General features: G+C 35.6%; 1 protein-coding gene across 20 annotated transcripts in view; it reads right to left on the bottom strand.

The window, feature by feature from the left end:
• The window catches only part of HECTD1 (HECT domain E3 ubiquitin protein ligase 1), a 74,045-nt gene that overhangs the window by 42,656 nt on the left and 8,232 nt on the right, over positions 1 to 23,157 (bottom strand). For 18 of the 20 annotated variants that reach the window (XM_081548011.1, XM_081548012.1, XM_081548010.1 and 15 more), the window contains exons 3-12: positions 16,273 to 16,507; positions 12,659 to 12,886; positions 11,358 to 11,639; positions 10,989 to 11,259; positions 9,808 to 9,884; positions 9,624 to 9,722; positions 6,758 to 6,872; positions 5,975 to 6,149; positions 2,160 to 2,298; positions 1,819 to 1,989 (exon numbers count right to left, since the gene is read on the bottom strand). In XM_081548011.1, the coding sequence (XP_081404137.1) occupies positions 1,819 to 1,989; positions 2,160 to 2,298; positions 5,975 to 6,149; positions 6,758 to 6,872; positions 9,624 to 9,722; positions 9,808 to 9,884; positions 10,989 to 11,259; positions 11,358 to 11,639; positions 12,659 to 12,886; positions 16,273 to 16,507 (1,792 nt within the window). The remainder of the gene's footprint in view (positions 1 to 1,818; positions 1,990 to 2,159; positions 2,299 to 5,974; positions 6,150 to 6,757; positions 6,873 to 9,623; positions 9,723 to 9,807; positions 9,885 to 10,988; positions 11,260 to 11,357; positions 11,640 to 12,658; positions 12,887 to 16,272; positions 16,508 to 23,157) is intronic. The other 2 variants (XM_081548022.1, XM_081548021.1) reach the window with 1 other exon arrangement.

Below are 23,157 nucleotides of genomic sequence, written 5' to 3'. Positions count from 1 at the left end.
TTTTTTGTTGTTGTTGTTCTTTTATACTATAATCTTTTAATGTCCTATCTAAGAAACCTCTGGCAGACTCAAGGTCACTAAGATTTTCTTCTTTTTCCTCAAGCCTTACAATTTTAGCCCATAAATGTTAGTTCATGATTTATTCTCTGTTAAAAGGGGCGAGATTTCATATTTCTGCATATGTTATCCACTTGTTCAAGCATAATTTTTTAAGAGATCACCCTTTTCTGACTGAATTACCTTAGCACTTGTTTGAACAACTGACTATATATGTGTGGGTCATTAATCTATTTTTACACCACTAGCACACTTTCTTAGTTACTACAGCTTTCTTTCAAAGGATACTTTGGCTATTCTAGGTTCCTATAATTTTCATACAAATGTTAGAATTTGCTTGTTAATTTCTACAAAGACTGCTGGAATCTGTAACCTATCTCTTGAAAGAATTCCAAGGGGATGAACCCAGATAACACTTATTTGGTTTTTGTTAAATGTACAGTAATTTAGGAAATACACACATTCATCCTTAACCAGGAAGGATTCTGCAACTACAATCCACACTCTATCATTCTCCCCAAGATAGTATTACTCAGTTGCTAATACTTAGGAAGCATTCACTAAATGGCAAGACTTAACCTTTCTGGCACTAGGTAAAGACAGATAAGGTGTATTTTTTGACATGCAATCTAAAGCAAGAATTATCAATAGGTACTGAAACTAGTGGATAAAAGTTTAATGAGAAACAGCATATCTCCACAGTCTCAAATTACCTCCCCATAAATTACTTACTAGTTACAAAAGGAAAAAGTATCTTTACAATACAGAAACCTGGCAGAGACAAACATGACAAACTGATCCAAGTAACTATCAGCAGGAGAGCAAACAGACATCATATGCCTCTTAGAAGGCATATTTTACACCAAAATCGCCATAACATCACCACTATAGCCTTTCTACTAAAAACACACAACTTGAATCAAATCATGAAGAAACATGGCACAAACACAATGTAAGGGTCATTGTCCAAATTAAGTGATCTCTCCTCCTCAAAAACGTGTCAGGGCTATAAAAGAGAAAGCTGAGAAATGGAACAACATGATGACTAAATGTAATGTGATCCTGGACTGGATTCTGGAAGTCTGAGGTGGAGAGGTAGGAAGGTTGTAGGCGCAGGCGGGGTCTGCTATTAGAGATAACAGCAAATTGGAATAAGTCTCTGGATTAGATAATAATTTTTTATAAATATTAAATTTCCTGATTTTGATAACTACACTAGGATTATATAAGACAATGTCCTGGTTTTGTGGTGAAGAATTTAGGTATAAAAAGGGACATGATGTATCCTATTTCTCTTAACTAATATATTTTATTTTATTCTATCTATTTATTTTTATTTCTGCCCATGCTGGGCGGCTTGTGGGATCTTAGTTCCCCGACCAGGAACTGAACACAGCACTAGGCAGTGAAAGCAGAGTCCGAACCATTAGACCACCACAAAACTCCCTCAAATAGTATATTTTAAATGACTGAGCACACATGTTGTCTTTGTAAGTAATTAAGCAAATGGGGCAAAATGTCATTAATTAGTGATTTTGGATAGAGAATGTCCTGATATTCTTTATTTCCAACTTTCTTGCAAGTTTTAAGTTTTATCCATGACACATTTTAAAAGAAAAGTGAACAAATTTTTAAAAACTACAGTATGACTCCATATTGCCATTATTTTGTCAAATTGTCAAAACCCATCATAATTGCAACTACATTTCTTCAAAAGAAACCCTATTCCTGATAGATACCATTGCAATCACCACCACTCACTTTTTCTGGTTTTGATTCCTCTTCATTCTCATCATCAGAGGAAGGACCTGCCAAAGTGGACACTTTGCTAATGACACCAAGTCTGGCTAGCTGATCCAAAAATATATCACCACCTTTATCTACTAAATCCCTTATGATTTGCAAAGCCAGCAAGTGGCCATCATCATCATCCTGGGGAGAAAAAGAAGGCAATTAAAAGAAAATAGTAAAAATAAGTTTAGCTGTGTGGAATAGATGAATGCACTCATTTGCACAGACAAAATGATTTAATAAAATTAGGATGCAAGTAATTTTACTACTATTTAATGAAATTAAAATTTCAAAAAAGACAATAAACTTACCTCTTGATCAAGAACAGTTGCAGTGATTTCCACCAGTATTGTAGGCAAATTGTGACCAACATCAGAATCACAAACTTCTTTTAAGAGTGCTTCAGAGCAAAAATGAATCATTTTCCGAATCAGAGCAAGACTTGCTTTCCTTGAAAAGTAAAAAAAAAAAAAGGACTTTTAGGTAGCCATGATAAGAAGCTAAAATTAAAAAAAAAAAAAAAAATTAATGAAAATTAAAATATCCAATTTAAGTTTTAAACAGTCTGCTAAAAATATACTTAATATAAGAATACTATTAGTAAGAACCTACTGAATAGCACAGGGAACTCTATTCAGTACTATGTAATGACCTATATGGGAAAATAATATTTTTTAAAAGTGGATATATGTTTATATAACTGACTCACTTTGCTGTACAGCAGAAACTAATACACCATTGTAAATCAATTATACACCAATAAAACAAATTTTTTAAAATACAAAAACAAACTAGGACGATACTAAAACTACGTACACATTCATTTTTTAGGTAATTTCAGTTTTTATTATCAACTGAGCTCATTAAAACAAATTATTTTTGTAATTTACTTACATGTGCTATGTCATATTTAACCAGCATTATTGCTAACATTCCATGATAATTTTAGAAAATCAAAAATAGCACAATTACTGATAAATGGTGTTTATAACTCCGAATACAAAACTCTTAAAACACCTGATGGCTTATATTGAAATCAAAATTTTAATGAAGCATTTTCGTCCTTTGTCAAACTTAAGAATGTTCATTATAACTATATTCTCTAAATGAAATCCTAGTAATTCCATGCCCTCAAATATTCCCATTGTTAACAACTTGCATGACTCCTTTCCCCTCTATCTACTGCTTTGCTCAGAGCATAGGAGATACTCAGTAATGTCACATAAACTAACCTCAACTTTATAATAAGCAATTTGTTCTTTTAAAATAGAAGACACACATAGCCACAGACATTAAAATGAAAATACACTGGTCTATTACATAAAAGTTAGTAATTCATTTAACACATGTTTTCTGAGCATCTAGCAATAGTCTGGGCACCAAGCTGTAGATATCATTGTCCTTGAAGTGACTTCTCCACAGGAAGGGTGGAGAGGCAAAAATCACTACCAGGATATAAGAGAGGCATGTGACGCAGCTGTATTCCCTCAGAATGTGGCCTTCATGTATTTCACAACTCTCCCTAAGTGAATTTCGTAACACTATGCATTCCTTAAATTTAAAATATCCTTTATTACAAATTCAAATACATAATAGAATACAGTAGGCAAAAGGAGGACAAGCTGGCCTAACTGGATCAGTTCCTTCTAGTGTTTGTTAATAGCTATGTATACATGGTTGTAAAATCAGTATTTATGTATAATAATAGTTTTATGTTTTGATTTATCTCAATTAAAATAACATAAGAATGTTTACATGTTGTCTACATATCTGGCTACTATCACTATCATGCTGCATCATTATGAGCCAGGAACAATTGTAAGTATTTTAAAAACTTTACATGTCATTTAATCCACCCAACAAACCCTATGAAGGAGTTTTATTAGCTCAGTTTTACAGATGAAAAAAAAAAGACACATAGCAAGGTAAGCCTACTAAGGTCAGAGAGCTAATAAATTAGAGCCTCAACTCAAACTCATCTCTTAACCAATTCACCATGCATAATATACATAACATAAAATTTTCCTGTTTAACAGTATTATATAAATTGTGAGCATTTAGCTTGCAGGCTTTTCAATCAATATAATAAATAGTAATATTTTTATACTATTATTTAATACTATTATTTAATATACTGTATATTATTTTTATACAGCTTTATTTCTTCAGTAGAGGGATTCTTTGATCCAAGAATCTAAACATTTTCATACATACTGAATGTGCATCAGTATGGAATCTATACTTGGCAAACCGATTTTTTTAAAAATCAGTTAAGTGACAACATGGATGGACCTCAAGGGCATCATGCTAAGTGAATAAGCCAGAGAAAGACAAATACTGCCTCGTATCACTTAAACAGCTTTAGAGTGGAGACAGAGAATAAAACAAAAAGCTCAAAGACCAAGATTTGAGACAATGTAAACTCTGTGAGGACAGTAAAATACTATGATTGATATGAAAAATGTCTTAGGGGTAAATTTAAATTGGGTGGATAACTGTCACTGGACATAAGCATTTGAACTGAGACCTGAATGAAGCAACCCACCATTCAAAAGCTCTGGAGACTGAAGAGTCTCCAACGAAGTGAGGTAAGTGCAAAAGCTTCAAGGTAAGAATGTACATAGAAAGTTTCAAAAACAGAAAGAAGGTTAGCATAGTTTAAGTGCAATAGACTAGGGATTAGATAGTACTAAATGAGGTCAGAGAGCTGACTGGGACTTATACAAGACACCTTCCAAGCCTGAGTGTTAAGGAGTTAGGTTTTATTTAAGGTCAATTAAAAACATCCTAAAAGAGATCAATCCTGGGTGTTCATTGGAAGGTCTGATGTTGAAGCTGAAGCTCCAATACTTTGGGCACCTCATGCGAAGGGTTGACTCATTGGAAAAGACCCTAATGCTGGGTAGGATTGGGGGCGGGAGGAGAAGGGGACGACAGAGGATGAGATGGTTGGATGGCATCACCGACTCAATGAACATGGGTTTGGGTAGACTCCAGGAGTTGGTGATGGACAGAGAGGCCTGGCGTGCTGCAATTCATGGGGTCGCAGAGAGTCGGACACGACTGAGCGACTGAACTGAACTGAAAAACTACTTGGCTTCCCAGGTGGCTCAGTGGAAAAGAATCCGCCTGCCAAGCAGGAGATGCAAGTTCAGTCCCTAGGTCGGGAAGATCCCTGGAGAAGGAAATGTCAACCCACTCCAGCATTTTTGCCTGGAGAATCCCATGGACAGAGGAGTCTGGCAGGCTACAGTCCATGGGGTTGCAGAAGAGTCAGACACGGCTTAGTGACTAAAACAAGAAGCTACTGGAGAGTTTAAATCGGGTGATGTGACATGATTTAAAAACGAATTCAGTCTAATATGTAGGAACAGACTGTAGAAGGACAAGAGAGAAAAAGAGGAGAAAGACTAGGTAAGAGGCAACTATAGCAGCCAAACTACAGACTATGGTACCTTGGACCAGAGTATTAGCAACAGATGGACAAACATGGCAGACTTTGGACACACCGTAGAGGGAGAGATGAAATGACTCAGGATTTCACATTACATTTCACATCAGGATGAAATGACTCATAACTTCATGCCTTTGTACATATTCTTGTTCACTGACCCTTCTAAATCTATCTCCCTAGAAAATTTCCAAGTATCCTTTATACCTCAACTTAAATCTCATTTCTGCATAAAATCTCCAATTTGCCCAGCCAATTAGTTGTTAAATCATTTATGTTCCTGGGGACTATATGTTTAATCTACCACTTACCACTCTGTATTATTACTCATGTCTTCCGTACTAGCTTGCAAGGGTAAAGAGGGCCAAGTCCTAATTCTCTGGGTAACTCCTCTAGTGGCAGGCTTACACTGACTCTATCAAAAAGACCTCCACAAAGCTCAATAAATGTTAGCTGTACTTAAAAATTTTCTCTAGAGTTGATATTCAGAGTTACAAAAATGGTGTTAGGTATTATTTCTCTTAAGTCAGATCATCAGAAGGAAAGATTTAATTCTCCAATATAATTTTTATTCTTACCATACCTTTTCAATATTAAAATAATGTCACCTTCTTCTGGAAAAGGGAGATAGATAAAACTACATGAATAGTAAATACAAATAGTATGAATAACTACCTTATTGAAGGCAGCATAGTCTGTTGAAATGTTTGTGCAAATACTGGCAGTAACCTTTTCAAGTATATGGGTGCCATTTCTGGATCTCCTTTCGGCTCATTACATTCTTCTTCATCTTTGTTTGTATCTTTCTTTTTCTTATCATCTCCTTTATTAACTGGACACATCCAATCACCTATAGACAAATATTGTTCAATAAAACACATTTTTTGGAAAATTTTTCAGGGAAAAATATTAAAATGTACTCAATGACAGCTATCCTAATTAACAATAATCAAATTAGCACACTGTATCTATCAAAGATGTTCATAAAAATACTAAAGAACATTAGTACCTCCAATGAGTTGAATCACAACTTAAGGAGATAGTTTTGGATATTCTCAGTTCAGTTCAGTTGCTCAGTCGTGTCTGACTCTTTGCGACCCCATGAAAAATTCCAAAAATATTTCAGAGACTCTGCATTCATCTACTTTGTGAAAACTTTATAAAGTTTGGTCGAAGTATTCTGTCTACACAATAACCAGCTATTCTTTATGACATTCCCACACCCTTAAACTTGTGATTTGGTCTTTTTGGAATCATGCAGCCACAGTCTCAAAGAACACAGAACAGTATATTGTTATAGGTTTATCAAATATAAGCGTGTGTGTATAAAATCACTTGACTTCAAAGAAATTATTTCCTTATATAAGGGAGTTCATTTGTCTACAAAAAGCTACTTTTAAGGAAGTGAAGCTGAAAAGTAATAGCAGATGGCATAAAAGGAAAGATACTACTACTCACCTGGAGACTGAAGAATAGCTACTACTTCACTATGGCCCCTTTCCCGAGCTTTATCTAATGGAGTTTTCCCATCTTCATCTCTCAGATCTGGATTTGCACCATGCCGTAAGAGAGTCTAGAAGAGAAAAGCATTTAATATGGATGTTAATGATCAATACCTTATTTTTTCAATGTACAGTTCTGCAAACTTCAATTGCATCCACATACTTCAGAATGTAGACTTACAGAATTACTTAATCAAGTAGGTTATCAATTCAAATCTCTGCCCTTGCACACAACACTGTAAAGTTGTTTATTTATATCTTGAAAAAAGTATAGATTAATTTCACTTGGTTATTTATTAACATCTCAAATTAAGTATCGGAGAAGGTAATGGCACCCCACTCCAGCACTCTTTTGCCTGGAAAATCCCATGGACGGAGGACCCTGGGAGGCTAAGACCCCATGGGGTCGCTAAGAGCTGGACACGACTGAGCGACTTCACTTTCATTTTTCACTTTAGTGCATTGGAGAAGGAAATGGCAACCCACTCCAGTGTTCTTGCCTGGAGAATCCCAGGGATGAGGGAGTCTGGTGGGCTGCCATTTATGGGGTCACACAGAGTCAGACATGACTGAAGCGACTTAGCAGCAGCAGCAGCAAATTAAGTATGTTCACATCTGAACCTGTCATCATCTCCATCAAGCCTCTCCTCTCAAATTTCTTTAACAGAGGTACTAGTATTCAGTCTGTACAACAGAGAATGCTGTCATCTGTGCCATAAAGAGTTTAGTGACACAGAGTTTCTGAGAGTTTCCTAGACGACAGGATTTTTCACCCAAGTTACTAAAATCCATTCCACAATTTTTGTTGCATGGACAGGTAATAATAACTATGCTGTAACTTCTATTTGGCCAACACCAATTCTAAGATTTTCCTATTTAAAAGATGTTGAAATGTGTATGGCAGGAGGTAGTATCTTGGAATCAATTAAAAAACAGAAGAACCTGTGAAGAATGATGTGTGTGTGTGTTAGTTGCTTAGCCGTGTCCAACTCTTTGCAACCCCACAGACTGAAGCCCACTAGGCCCCGCTGTCCATGGGATTCTCCAGGCAAGAACACTGGAGTGGGTTGCCATTTCCTTCTCCAAAAGGAACTATAGAAAGAAAGAAAGTGAAGTTGCTCAGTTGTGTCCAACTCTTTGCAACCCCATGGACTGTAGCCTACCAGGCTCCTGCATCCATGGAATTTTCCAGGCAAGAGCACTGGAGTGGGTTGCCATTTCCTTCTCCAGAAGAATGATAAGACATGTTAAATGCTTAAGACCCTGGCTGGCACAGAATAAGTGCTTAATGAGTACCTATTATATCATTACTAGTAATGGCAGCTATATTTCATTGTGGGCTAATATATAATCAAAATAGGTTAAGATTAGATACAATTTGTTTGGCTCTTTCTTCCTCTCAGATAACTATAACTGAAAAACAGCATGGGTTCAAAAAAAAACAATGCTCAATAAAATTTTTTACTACCCTTAGAAATATCATTCCCTCTAAAAATTAACCAATTCAAACCGCCAGAAGTTGAGCTTAAAGAGATCACCTAGAAGGCTAAGTTATTAACAAAAAATTTTCTTAACAACATAAACATGACCAATAATAGCAGCTACCATTTAAGTGTCTACATACAATGTGCCAACTACTATACTGAGTGCTTTCCATGTAATTTTTTCTAATCACAATGATAACACTAGAAGGGACTTCCCTGGTGGTCCAATGGTTAAGACTCTGCATTCCATTGCAGGGGGCACAGGTTTGATCCCTGTTTCAGGAACTGAGAATCCATGGTATAGATACATATACAATGAAATATTACTCAGCCATAAAAGAGAATGAAATCTTGCCATTTGTGATAACATGCATGGACCTTGACAGTATTATGCTAAGTGAAATAAGTTAGAGAAAAATAAATACTATATGATCTCACTTATATAAAGAATAGAAAAAATAAAACAAAGGAACAAATGTAAAAAACAGATTTGAGCAAACTCCAGGAGATGGTGAAGAACAGGGAAGCCTGGTGTGCTGCAGTCCATGGGGTTGCAGAGTCAAACACGAATGAGTAACTGAACAACAAAAGTCCTTTGCTAATGTAAGAATCAAAGATATTACGATTCTTCTACAAATAGAATATCGCTATATTGACAAACAGAAATAACAGAAACATGTATAAAGCTATTCATTACCAGGAGAAAGAAATCGGGGGAAAAAACAAGTTTTCAGCAATAGCTGACTGGGTGAATACATTTGCACAGGTTAAGTATACAGATGTAAAAAAAGATCTCTATATACTAACAGGGAGAGGCCTCAATGTGTATTGCATATGCGCTTAGTCACTCAGTTGTGTCCGACTCTTTGCGACCCTGGTAGCCCACCAGACTCCTTGTCCGTAGGACTCTCCAGGCAAAAATGATGGAGTGGGAAGCCATTCCCTTCTCCAGGGATCTTCCCAACCCAGGGATCGAACCTGGGTCTCCTGCCCTGCAGGAGGATTCTTTACCATCTGAGCCACCAGGGAAGCTAGTGTATCATTAAACAATAATTATATACTAACAATTTGCATTTTTAAATGAAAAAAGCAAAGTATAGATCAGTATATATGTTATATTTAGTATTAAAAAAAAAGTAACATATATATTTTTGCTTGTACCTATATTAAAAAAACAATGAAAAGATTAAAAAAAATGCTTACCTATAGAGGGCCAAGGAAAACGGAGGGAATGAAGACAGTACGTAAGTATGGCTTCTCCAAGTTAAAGTTTTTATATTATTCTAATTTTAGAACAATTTAAATATTAAATTAATAATTTAAAAACCTGGATTTTACCTTTGCTACTTGAGGTCTTCCAAAACATGCAGCATAATGTAATGATGATGACCTTTGACCTCTATTAACATCAGCACCTCTTTCACAAAGAAATTCTACCTGTAAAATAATGGAGAATCATAAAGTTGCCTTATTAACATTTCTGTCTTTGATTTAGAACATTAACTTTCATTTATTAGCTTACCATTTCCTGAGTTCCAAATGCAGAAGCCCAGTTTAAAAGAGTTTGACCTACGTCATCCATAAAATTTACTTCAAAGGCTGAAAGTTTAAAGGAAAAAAATAAATCTTTTTTAAAAGCAACAAAATAATAATGAACTTTTCTAAAGTGGGAACCATTTAAAGATTATTATTAACTTATTAATAATCACTAAATAGACAGCCAATTTTAAACATTTAGATCAACTATATAGTAGTAAATAATCAGCAAACATAAATTCCAAGAAAAAGTATTCCAAAATTTTTAAATCACTGGGGAGTCACAAAGCTATAAGCCTTAAAAATAAACATAAGAAATAAAAAAACTAAATATACAATAAAACTAGAGAGTATTAGTTGCCTCATGCTGTAACTGAAGCTAACCACATCTATACTCAGTATAAAACAAAAGTCTGATGACCCAGAAGATCTTTTCTTTTTATTATAACATCTCTCTATTTATTTATTTTCCCCATGCTGATGGCTCAGATGGTAAAGAATCTGCCTGCAATGTGGGAGACCCAGGTTCAATCCCTGGGTCAGGAAGATCCCCTGGAGAAGGGAATGGCAATCCACTCCAGTATTCTTGCCTGGAGAATTCCATGGACAGATGCTACAGTCCATGGGGTCACAAAGAGTCAGACACGACTGAGCAATTAATACTTTCACTTTTCACTTTCCTGCTGTGCAGCATTCAGGATCTTAGTTCCCTACCCCCAGGATCAAATCAATGCCCCCTGCAATGGGAGCACAGAATCTTAACCACTGGACTGTCAAGGAAGTCCCTTAGAAGTATCCTTCACCAGCTTATATTTGCTGATCAGCTCATGGCGCAGTCTAAAAAAATGTACTATATATTATAAAAATTCACTTGTGTCAGTTTCCATTAATCCTAAGAAAACAACAGCCCTCAATTCAATCTGTGCTTAACCTTAGAACTGGTATGACTTCCTTCTGGCAATAAACAGGTTAATTTCATTTACTCATTCAAAAATAATTTATTCAGATCTTACCATGCACCAGACTGATAATTTATATACACAGGGAGAGGAGATATGGAAGACATAGGCCATTCTGTTTTCTGACACAACCGCTAAAAATTTTTAGAAATTAAAAATAATTCCTTATCTCAATTTTCTTTTTATATTTTAAAAAATATTTTCTAACCTCCTGTGTCGATTGCATCTATAAGTGCATCGGTATCTTTACTTCGAATACAGTCTATAAGCTGCCGATGTGAGCGCTCCCCAGAACTATCCAATCTCCGAAGTCCTGGGATTCTGCCTGTGGATCCAGCACTAGATTTTGGCAAAGCCTTTCGTCCTTCAAATAATAGCACCAAGAGAAGGTCAACCAAACGCATGGTATCAAGCACACATCTTTCATCACCCTGCAATGCACTTTCAATTGAATCTGGAAGCTCTGACCTCAGGAGATCCTAAAAAGAGAATGGGATGATAAAAAAGTTTTAATCTATTCTCATTATACAAAGACACTTCTTTGAAAAGATTAAATAATATTCAAAACCACTCTTACGTGCGTTACTACTGGAGAGCCTCTGCAAAGTGTTGAGAGCAGACTTACAATTGTTGACACCTGGTTACTCAATTTGGAATCTGCAGCTGTGGAAGGTGCTCCTGTAGTGCTGCGACTGGGTTTGCAAGCTGATGATGGCCCTGATATAGTACCACCAGCAGCAGCCATTCTAGATAACAGCTCCTCAGTTAATCCATGCTTGGCTAATGGAGCTGGGTCAACACCACGACGGGTAAATCGGTCAGCTAGTGATGCAAAACATCGCAGAGCTCCATCTGAAACCTAATGATGTAAAGAATATACATGTGAATAAAATTCACTTAAAAAGGACTAATACTATTTATTTCAACAGTGAACTATTAAGAAAGGCAATTGCAGCAAAGGATACCACCAGTCTAGATTTGAATCCTGGCTCATTTTCTGGTAACTATATAACCTGAGGATATTACTTAACTGTTGCTCAGTTTTCTTATCTGCAAAATGGGAATAGTAACAGTATCTATAATTCATTGTCTGAGCTCAAAAGAGATGATACATGTAAAGAAACCAGAGGAACAGTAAAAAGCTCAATAAATCTTTACTATTATTACGTATAACTAGGCCAAGATAATTGATGAATAGCTGAAAATAATTAACTGAAAATAATTAACATTGAAATGGTAAAAAGACACTAGAAGTTTTATTTTCTAAAGATGATAATTTAACAAAAATTTACACATTTAAAATTTTAAAAATTGTTATTTTACTTGAATGAAAACTACCCTTTTAAGTTAGCAAAATTGTGCTGAGCCAACAAATTTCACTGGATATTAAGTGCAGCTTTAGAAATCATATATTTCTAAAATGTTTAAATCTTAAGAATAAACCCATGCCACTTTTATAATTTAAAATGTCTCTGCCAAAACAAACAAAAAGATTACCATATAGAAATATAAAATGAAAGAAAGAGAAGATGAGAGAAAGAGAAATCATCTCTACCTCATCAAACAAAGAGTTCCAACTACACTAAGGTTGACCCTTAAACAACATGAGTTTGAACTGCATGGGTCCACTTATATGTGGATATTTTTCCCCACTAAATACTACAGAACTACACAATCCATAGTTGGCTGAATCCATAGCTTTGGAACCCCAGATAGGGATGGCAGACTATAAAGTTATACGCATATTTCCAACTATGCAGAGGGTCAGCACCTCTAACCCCCGGGTTGTTTAAGAGTCAACTTTATACCATAGTTATAACCAGTGGACACTATAAAATCACTTTTTGAAGATAAAGTACACAGAAGCTATTTAATTACCTGATGATCTTCATGTTTTAATAAACTAGACAGAGATTCTACACAAATTTCTAAAGAAGAATCTTGAGGTTCCATTTTGCCACAGAGTCGTGACACCACAGCCATGGCAGAGTGCAAGGTGTCTTTATGAACCAGGTGTCCACTGTCACGAATGAAGGTAAGCACACAATTCAAACCACCAGCCTCGAAGACTGCTCCTGATTCACGAGTGCATATTAGTTCTAAAACCTACAGTAAAATAAAATTAACAGAAGAATACAGTAAGTCCCATTTTCATTTTCAAGAATGACAGAGAACATAATACACCCTCCAAATGTGTTAGTAGTCACATTTTAAAAAGTAAGGGCAGGGTCTGAGAAAGGGTGGGTGTGAGGGGCAGGAGCCAGATCTGGCTGTGAAGATGGCAAGAAGTAGTCCCTGCAATAGCCCAAGAAGGTGACCAACAAGATGGACAGGGAAGATAAGGCATTCAAGTTGAAACAGAAATTAGAACAGAGGAAACTCAAGGAGCTAAAAGCAAAGGCCATGAAAAGGGCCCCCTGGCTACATGTGGAATTAAGAAATTGGGCAAAAAGCTGTGCCTTGTGCCTGAGGCGATGGTGATCTTTAATTCCATTCTTATTTAAACATCTGGATTCCCTACCATGCAGTGCTGCTATCAATAGCTAGAATGAAGTGTTGGAGCCTGTTGTACACTCTTAACCTTTCATTAAAAAAAAAAAAGTGAAGCAAAACAGAATAAATTAATTTTAATATATTTTATTTAGCACAGTATGTCCAAGGTGTCATTATTTCAACATGTAATCAACATAAAAAATATTGGTATCTTTTGTGCATTAAGTCTTCAAAAACCCATGTATATTTTATATTTAAAACACACCTTAATTTGGGGTAGCCACATCTGAAGTGTTCAACAGTCACATATAGCTACCATATTAGACAGCATAGGTTTAGGTGGTGAAACCTGCATGGCAAGCTAAGAACTACAAGTAGTTTAGCAAAAGTCTATAAAGGTCCTAGACATTAAAAAAAACAAATCAATAAATGCCAACTATTACATTATTCATTATCTTCACACATACTCTATGAATATTAAGACATTAAAAATCACTTTTGGGGCAAGATTCTCTGAGCCCACCCATGTGTCTATCCACAAGCACTGTACTCTTCTTCCTCCTAATAAACACCTTACTTGCTTCACTAAAAAAAAATTTTACAATACATTTTTTAAAAAATCACTTTTTGGAACTTCTCTGTGATCCAGTGGCTAAAACTTTACACTCCCAATGCAAGGGGTACCAGGTTCCCTGGTCAGAGAACTAGATACCACATGCTGCAACTACAGTGTTTGCAGGCTGCAAGTAAGGATCCCGCAGCAGCCAAATAAATAAATAAATATTTAAACACAAATAAATAAAAATCATTTTATTTTCTAAATTATATGATATTTAATATGTTCAGGTAGAACTAGAACTAGGGTCCATAGTTCTTACAGGCATACCAGAAATTTAGACTTTATTCTATAAGCAAGAAAAATGTTTTAAGCAGGGAAATAATATGATTGGATTTCCAGTTAATAACTGGGGGAACAGGGTACAGGAAAGAGTGTAGAGGCAAATGCAAAAACTCAAGCATTAATATTCCTGAAAGGATGAGGGCTTAACCAAGGCAATAACGGCAGGAACAAATAGAAGAAAATAAACTAGAAAAGCACTTGATCATTAATTGCATGTGTGGAGTGGAGAAAAGGAGATAAAAGATAAAAGTACAGGTTTCTGTGTAAAGTGATTGAGTACAAGTTGATGCCACTTATCAAGAGAGGAGTTTATCTGTAATGAAAGACAATGAATTCAGGCAACCAGGTTGAATATGTCCAACAGGCCTTTGAATATGGAGTCTAGAACTTGAGAGAGAAGTCAGTTCTAGAGATAAAGATGTAAAGGGCATATTATTTATAGATGAATGGTACTGATGCTCATAGATGAGACTGTCTAGGCAAATAGACAAACCTCATCTTAAAGCTTAAATATACAGCTTTCAGAAGGTAAAAACAGAACCTTAGGAAATACTACCACTGAAGAACTGAAGAATGAATTAATGACCTGCAAAGGAAAGAGAGAAAGGGAGAGCAGGGTATTAACAGATAAGAAAAAGTTTGAAAATATAGCTCAGTGAATATATGCAATGGAGTAGTCCTAGTTCTGGAAGAAAACTGAAGTGACGTGAGCAAGAGGGGGAAAAACTCTGAACAGAAAAATGGATACCTCTTCCTCTGAGACCAGACACAGACAGAAACACATCTATAAACACAGAGAACAAAGTCAAGATATTAACACCTATAAAAACAACTCTCAAAGCATGGAGAAGACATTTTCAGGGGTCCCTGATTTTTTTTTTCATAATAATACTATAACAGTAATCGTCTTTTTCTTTCTTATTTCTTTAGGAGTGTAAGGTAGAGTTTTCTAAAAGTTATATAAAGCGTGGCAGAGCCACAGGCTGAATGCAGAAGTAGATATTAGGGTCTGGCTGTCTTCTATTAAATCACACATTTCAAACGAGACTCACAAAAATGTTTAACAATGTTACTTTTCTCACTAAATTTCTCTTTCTTCGGGGTATATTTTCATTAAAAATGTAATGTATATTAACACATAATGAGCTTGTTATTTTATGATAAATGAATAAATGTTTCTAAAGTCTGTTTTAATATCTAATATGGTAAATATAAACAAGCAGAACCTACATAAAAAAAAGCTCTTCGCAGGTCCTTAATAATTTAAGACTTATAAAGGGATCCTGAGACAAAAAGTTTGAAAACTGCTGAACCAGAGCAGCAAGAATCATAAAAAGAATGAAAATATTTAGGAATAAAAAAAAAAAGAATCACATAAAGTCCAAATATGTTCACCAAGCAGTTCCAATAAACTACTTACCAGTACTGATGCTTTTAGAATCACATAAAGTTAATAATTAATCCCATCAGGAATAAAATGAAACAGCTAACTCTAACAGGAGTATAGCAAAATAATTAAATTCACAGGCCCTAGAATCAGACTTCCTAATCTTCAAATTACTCATCACTGAATCTTGGCTTTCTGCCACTAACTACCTGTATCACCTCAAGCAAGCTACTTAATCTCACTATGCTTGTATTTTTTTCACCTACAAAATATAAATGATGATATTAGCAGCACCTACCTCATAGAGTTGTCAGGAAGTTAAATGAGTTAATACATGCAAAGTGTTTAGAATGATGCCTAGCAGATTAGTGTTAATTGTCATGGTTGTCGTTAACACATGCATATAAAGTCATTTTGGATAAGATCAGAAATAACCTGTATCAATGGGTTAGTGGCTACCGGAAACCAAACAGCACTGAGGCAACATAGAAAAGCACTATCAGTGACCTACAATTTTTCTTTAAAGATTTCTTTTCCCAAGGCATATGGGATCTCTTTTGGTACCACAAGGACTATGACTTCCACTGTTTTCAACCACTCTCAATAAAAGCTGATAATGAAAAGAATTTCATTTTTTTTTCCTTTTCTGCAAAATGTACTTTTCACTCTCTAAGAGATCTTCAAATGTACCAATAAATAATTAAGACTTACCTTCACACACTGTTCAGCTAAGTCTCTGCTTGTTCTGTTGTTAAGTTCGACCACAACCAAACGATTGCAAAGTGCTTTTATAGCTCCATCTACCCCAACAATCCTTCGGGTGCATTCTGCAGATACGTCCAGGTAGTATGTTATGGCACGGGCTGTCACCTCTAACACATTGTCTGGAGCACTTTCATCAAGAAAAATTTTGCAGAGGGCTGGTAAGAAAGTGCGAGGAGGACATCTGTAGTGAAAGAAATCATATTACACCCAGGATTACTAAATTCTTAACATCCAAAAGTCATTAACATAACAGATAAGAAAAACTATCACATAATACATTATGTTCAATACTCCGTTCTACATGTATATTATGTAATATTTCTCATATTGCTTTTGCTTCCATAATAACACTCACATGCTAATTTCATCACTGCTGAAAATATCAAGTTGTAAACAGTTTAAAGTAGCAGCATTAACTTGAAATCATGTTCAAAAAACATTCCCATTCAATATTCAGCTCCAACATCAACTCTGTAAAACCTTCTCCAACCTCTCCAAATAGTTAAGTGGTACTTTCATGTTCCTAAAGCCTCATAAAAACAGTACCCACACTGTTTAATGTATCAGTTTATTTCCTTATTTACATTAAGAGTTCCTGAATGCCAGGAACATTGTTCAATTCATGTTTTATGGGAACAAATGCTGATTTGGGGTTTAACAGACCAGGGTAAGACACAGAACAACAGCTGTGTAACCTTTCTAGTCCTATTTCCTCATTTGTAAATCAAAGATAATATCTAAACAATATCTACTTTATGTGGATATTATGAAGATTTGATGAAATTATACACATTCAACACTTAGCTCAGTACCTTCGCACTGTATTAAACTAATTAACATTAGCTCCCTTTCTCTCCTATGAATAGCTAATGTCTGCTATATAAACCTGAATAAGACAGCTTTATCAAAAGCACATTTTACATTTTTTAATCAACATTTTATCAACACCTGATAAAAAAACAAATTACATTTACTAGAGATTGTAGTTATATGCCATCAAACACTTTATCTGCATAAACTAAACTTTAAATGAGCTACAGATATCACAAAAGGCACTATAGTCACTCCAAAGAGGAAAGATTTCAGGGCCCCCTGTAGATACCAAAATCTCAGGATATTCAAGTTCATAAATTAAATGGTGTGGATAGAGAGCTTACTATATTCTCAACATTTCGGTTGAATTGTTTTTCGTCCAAATTTTAGTCTGCACATATCTTTAGTAGTTTTTTAAAAATTTCTGTATGAATGCCAAAGTAACTTTGTTCTAATCTGCTTGGCTGTTCACCTTAGGGGTCCAGCAGCAGGAATATTATCAAAGATAAAGACCTCTTGCATTCAGTGATTAAACACAAGTGGGTTTTATTAACCAGTATCACTGGCAACCTAGATCACATTGTTTTGTTGCTGTTGTTCAGTCGCCAAGTCGTGTCCAACTCTTTGTGACCCCATGAACTGCAGCATGCCAGGCTTCCCTGTCCTTCATTATCTCACTGAGCTTGCTCAAACTAATGTCCACTGAGTCGCTGATGCCATCCAACCATCTCATCCTCTGTTTCACCCTTCTCCTCTTGCCCTCAATCTTTCCCAGCATCAGGATCTTTTCCAATGAGTCAGCTCTTTGCATCAGGTGGCCAAAGTAGTGGAGCTTCAGCACCAGTCCTTCCAATGAATATTCAGGGTTGATTTCCTTTAGGATTGACTGGTTTGATCTCCTTGCTGTCCAAGGGACTCTCAAGAGTCTTCTCCAGCACCACAGTTCAAAAGCATCATTTCTTCAGCGCTCAACCTTCTTTTTTTTTTAATTAATTGTAAATTTATTTTAATTGGAGGCCAATTACTTTACAATACTGTGGTGGTTTTTGCCATATATCAACATGAGTCAGCCACGAGTGTACATGTGTCCCCCCATCCCGAACTCCCTCCCACCTCCCTCCCCATCCCATCCCTCTGGGTTGTCCCAGTGCATGAGTGCCTTATTTCATGCATCAAATTTGGACTGGTCATCTATTTCACGTATGGTAATATGTATGTTTCAATGCTATTCTCTCAAATCACCCCACCCACACCTTCTCCCAGAGTCCAACAGTCTATTTTTTACATCTGTGTCTCTTTTGCTGTCCTGCATATAGGGTTGTTGTTACCATCTTTATAGTCCAACTCTCACATCCATACATGACTACTGGAAAAACCATAGCTTTGACTATACGGACTTTTGTTGGCAAAGTGATGTCTCCGCTTTTGAATACACTGTCTAGGTCTGTCACAGCTTTTCTTCCAAAGAGCAAGCGTCTTTTCATTTCATAACTGCAGTCACCATCCACACTGATTTTGGAGCCCAAGAAAATGAAATCTGACCATTTCCACATTTTCCCTATCTATTTGCCATGAAGTGACAGAACTGGATGCCATGATCTTAGTTTTTTGAATGTTTATTTTTAAGCCAGTTTTTTCACTCTCCTCTTTCAGCTTCATCAAGAGGCTCTTTAGTTTCTCTTCACTTCCTGTCACTAAAGTGGTATCATCTGCATATCTGAGCTTGTTGATATTCCTCCCAGCAATCTTGATCCCAGCCTGTGATTCATATCCAGCCCTACGTCTCACACGATGTACTCTGCATATAAGTTAAATAAGCAGGGTGACAATATACAGCCCTGACATATTCCTTTCTCAATTTAGTTACTTGTAATTTTTCTGAGGAGGAGGGTAAGACTAGATTATGGAAGCTAGTCCAGTAGTTCTCAGGGAAGATTAGAATGACTAGCATATTGAAATCTTGAAGCATTTTTACTGCTCTCTGCATTGGCATATGTAGTATTAATATACTGAAGAGATAAGATTGTAAAAGTGTTAATACTACTGAGAAACAACACAGTCTCATTAAAAAGTAGTCCCCCCCCACCCCGAGAAACAGCAGCTTTTGAAAAAAGAATAAAATTTTGAAGTTGACAGTCGTCACATTAAATGGCCAAGAATGGATCTACCATATGCTTTATATTAAGAATAAGAAAATTATTCATCTATCTTACACAGTACAAAAAAATAGTAATCAAAAAACAAAATTTAAGAGTATCTATATTTCATGGGGAAATGTGGTATCTTCTTACTGGGGGAATAAGCTATGTTCCCTGCTTGTGTTCTTGAACAAGTATAAAGGGACAATTAAAAAACAAAAACCAGAAAGTTCTAAACACAGATTCTCAGCTTTTAACTGTGATTAATTTTATTTCTAAGAGAAAAATAAAAGTATTCTGAATAAGTAAAAGCTTGTTTTATGTCAGGTATAATGAAAACCTGCTTTGGGAACTTTTTAAAGGTATGGTACAAAATATCTGTTAACTTTTGGCTATTGGACAAGAAAAAAATTTTTATTTTCCTAGCTCCTGAGTTACTTTTTCAATGATGAGAAAGTATTTTAGGCATATTCACTAGTTTTTCAATTCAGAAACCAAAGCAATTTACAAAAACCTCAACAATACAAATTAACTATAAATTGAGCAAAAGAAGTAGAGAAAACATGTCAATAGTAATTAATGGATTCTGAAAAGTACAGAATAGTTGAAAGAACTATACTTATATTACTTGAAAGTTCATATTGCAACTAAAACAAATTACTAACAAGTGCTGTGTTTTTAACATTCTGCTTGATACCCTGCTTTAAGACAGTCATCATGATATAAACATTTATAAGGCCTTAAAACCATCGTTTTACTTGTTGGTTAGTACCAATTTCTTTCTATCATTTCCAAAGTAACCCTGTGTTGATAGGTATTTCATCTAGGTCTTTAAATTCAACCTGAGCTTCATGATAATTCAATAAGCACTTGACTATGTTCTTATGAACAAGACCTTCAAGTTTCTTTCCTTTTTTCCTGGGCTACAACCACAAACACAACTTTCCCTTGGTGTGAATCCATGTTAACGGATACTAAGAAAAAAATTTACATAATCAAGAAAATTCAGTGAGTTATTTCACATCTTGTCTTCAATTTTCTCTTGGCTTAGTGACTCCCTTTGTTTTCCCTTCTAGCCTCAGTTCTAAACTCCCTTCTCTTCTCTAGTTGATCTCACCTATTTCCTTTGTCATACACCATAGCTATAAATCTCATCTACATACCGTGAAAACTACGAAAATATTATCTCTACTCCAGACCAACTAAATCACTATCACTATCTCCATTTAGAATTATCACAGGCATATTAAAATAAACATATTCAAAACAAACATGCCTCCATCCCAAATCACTGCTTTGCAAATGTCACAACCATCCAGAAAGCCAGAAACCTGACAATCATCCATAGTTCTCCCCCTTAATTTTGCTCACATTACACATCCAATCCATTAGTTAAACCCTAACAATTTTCTCTCTAAAATATATCCTAAGTCTGTCCACTTCTCTCCACACTATCTTTTACAAACCTAATCTAAACTAACTTCAAACTCCTGTTTGAACTACTGAAATAGCCACTTGGACATCCACATAAGAGACGTTTCACACCACTGTTGAGGAAGGTATTTCTACAGGGAAGAGGAAGTCTGTCTGGAATAACGTGTAAGAGCATGGGCAAGACAAACAGAGCATTTGAGTAGGGGCATGTCCCAGTAACAAGCAACTGACAGACAAGGGAAGTGATCAAATAAATAAGTACATAAATATATTGAGGACCATGAGAGCCAGATTTCTCACTGTAGCCTTGAGATGGGAACATAGAAAAAAGAAAACTAGAATGAACCCTGTGGTAAGATTTGAACTGGGGATGAACTCAGCGGGGATGAACTGACAGAAAGATAAAAATAAATAGATATAATGTGTGAGATGATCCCTCTGCCTAAAATGCTTTTCTCCCAATTCTGCCCGTGGCTGGTTCTTTGTCATTCTTCCTGTGAGCCTAAAAGTCACCTCCTCCGTTTCAGGCTTACCTTTCTAACTACCCAAAACAGGACTCCTGCTGTTTTGTTTTGTTTTTTTTTTGGTGTTAATTTACTTTGACAATTTATATTTATATTTCATTTTCTGTTGTCCACTATAACTCTCTCCTAAGAATCTGCAAACTCCTTGGGAATAGAGTTGTATTTCACACAGCACCCAACAGGGTTCTCTGCATATGGGAAGATAACTCAAGTTTTATTTGCTGAATGAATGATATCAAGAAAAGGTATCTTGCTTATAGCAAGAGAAACTAAACAAAAAGAATCCCACCAGCTCTCTTAGTGATCTGCTTCTTCATCCTTACACCCAAACCCTCTCTAACATGTCTCCACCCCCCCTCCACACAAGCCCAATCTCCATCAGGTCTCCTTCCCCTGCCCTATACCTTCCCACAACACAAAAAGTGAATCCACTTTTATCTCTCATTTTCCATAGAACTGTTCTGAATTTCAATTGTGGTGGTGGGTACACGACTCTGTGTTTGCCAAAATCCATATGTAATTTAAATAAAGTTAAGAGAAAATTAAATTGCATGTATACAATAATCACAGTCCTTCCTGAATAGTACTGAAAGAATACGTGTATGGCACAAAAGTTTAGATGCATCACAATTAAAGAGTTATTAAAACTTTTAAACTCACTATTTACCTCTTATAGGTAGAAATTACTTTTACATATTAAATCCAATCCAGTACTATACTAGACCAACTTACAGACCCAAAGATGGCCAAATTAGGAAAGTTTCCACAGAAACAGTCTCCACAGAACTACTGTCAGACCAGTCAACCACAAAAATGAGACTAAGTAGAATCTTCAGATGAATCCAACTTAAGCAAGTTTCCAAAATACTACCTGCAATGATGAAAGAATCTTTCCATAATGGAAGCAGAGATAACTTAAAACAAGAACAAAAAAAGTTTCATGAGGTTACAAAGAATTTCCCTTGAGAACTATAATATCTTCTATACCATTACTACCATATGCTCTTTCCACACTATATCACTTGGACTTGGGCCAAGATTTCAGAAGATGTACAATAGTAAGAAATCAAACATTTTAAAAATAAAGTTATCTATAATAGTGATGTTTTACTGAGTACAGTCTGTAAATTGAACGCTTTTAAAAAACTAAAAATTTTAAATGTAAAAGATTAATAGATTTTGTTTCTTGAAGATAATAAATAGCATCTTTTGACCCACTTTATCTTTTATTCCATTCTTGCCCCTGCACCCATTCTGGACTTTGTATTTCTTAACTAACAATAACTCCTGGCATAACAGTTAAAAATTACAGCTTTCCCTCTAAAAGAAAAAGGAGTAAGTCAAATTCCAGTATGTAGACTCTGTTGTTGTTGTTCAGAATTTCTTCAATGTGTTCAGTATCTGGATATTAACTATTGTACACCAGGTACTATGCTTAGCGATGGAAAACAAAAGTAATAGTATGTATGTGTGAGATACAGCAGAGGTCTTTGAAGGCATCTAAATTGTATTCACTAGGTAAAAAGCACAAAAGATTTTATAAAAGCGAATGATACAGTCAAATCAGTATTTTCAGACTATAGTCAATTATATTTCAATAAAACTGGGGAAAAATACCATAAAAATATTTTATGACTGTAGCTCTGCGTATTGTTAGCTTATAGGCAAAGGCATCTGTTATGAAGTCACTAGCACTACATGAACATTAATCATTTCCCCAAACCCATTCTCAATGTTACCATTCTTTTCAATCTCTTACTTCAGGGAGAAAATAGATGTCATCAGACAGAACTCTCTTCAAGTTTTTCCCATCAAACCTAAAAATCTTCATCTTTCCTGCCTTACAATAAAAAACACATTACCATAAGTCTATCTCTTCACTCAGTGTGTCAAAGCTCTGATGCGCTGGTGAAGAGATAGCT

Source organism: Giraffa tippelskirchi, chromosome 12 (genome assembly GCF_054371585.1).
Source record: "Giraffa tippelskirchi isolate mGirTip1 chromosome 12, T2T-mGirTip1v1.2.pri, whole genome shotgun sequence".
Taxonomy (NCBI): domain Eukaryota; kingdom Metazoa; phylum Chordata; class Mammalia; order Artiodactyla; family Giraffidae; genus Giraffa; species Giraffa tippelskirchi.
Note: the sequence above shows the minus strand (reverse complement) of the source record. Positions and strands in the feature narration are given on the sequence as shown.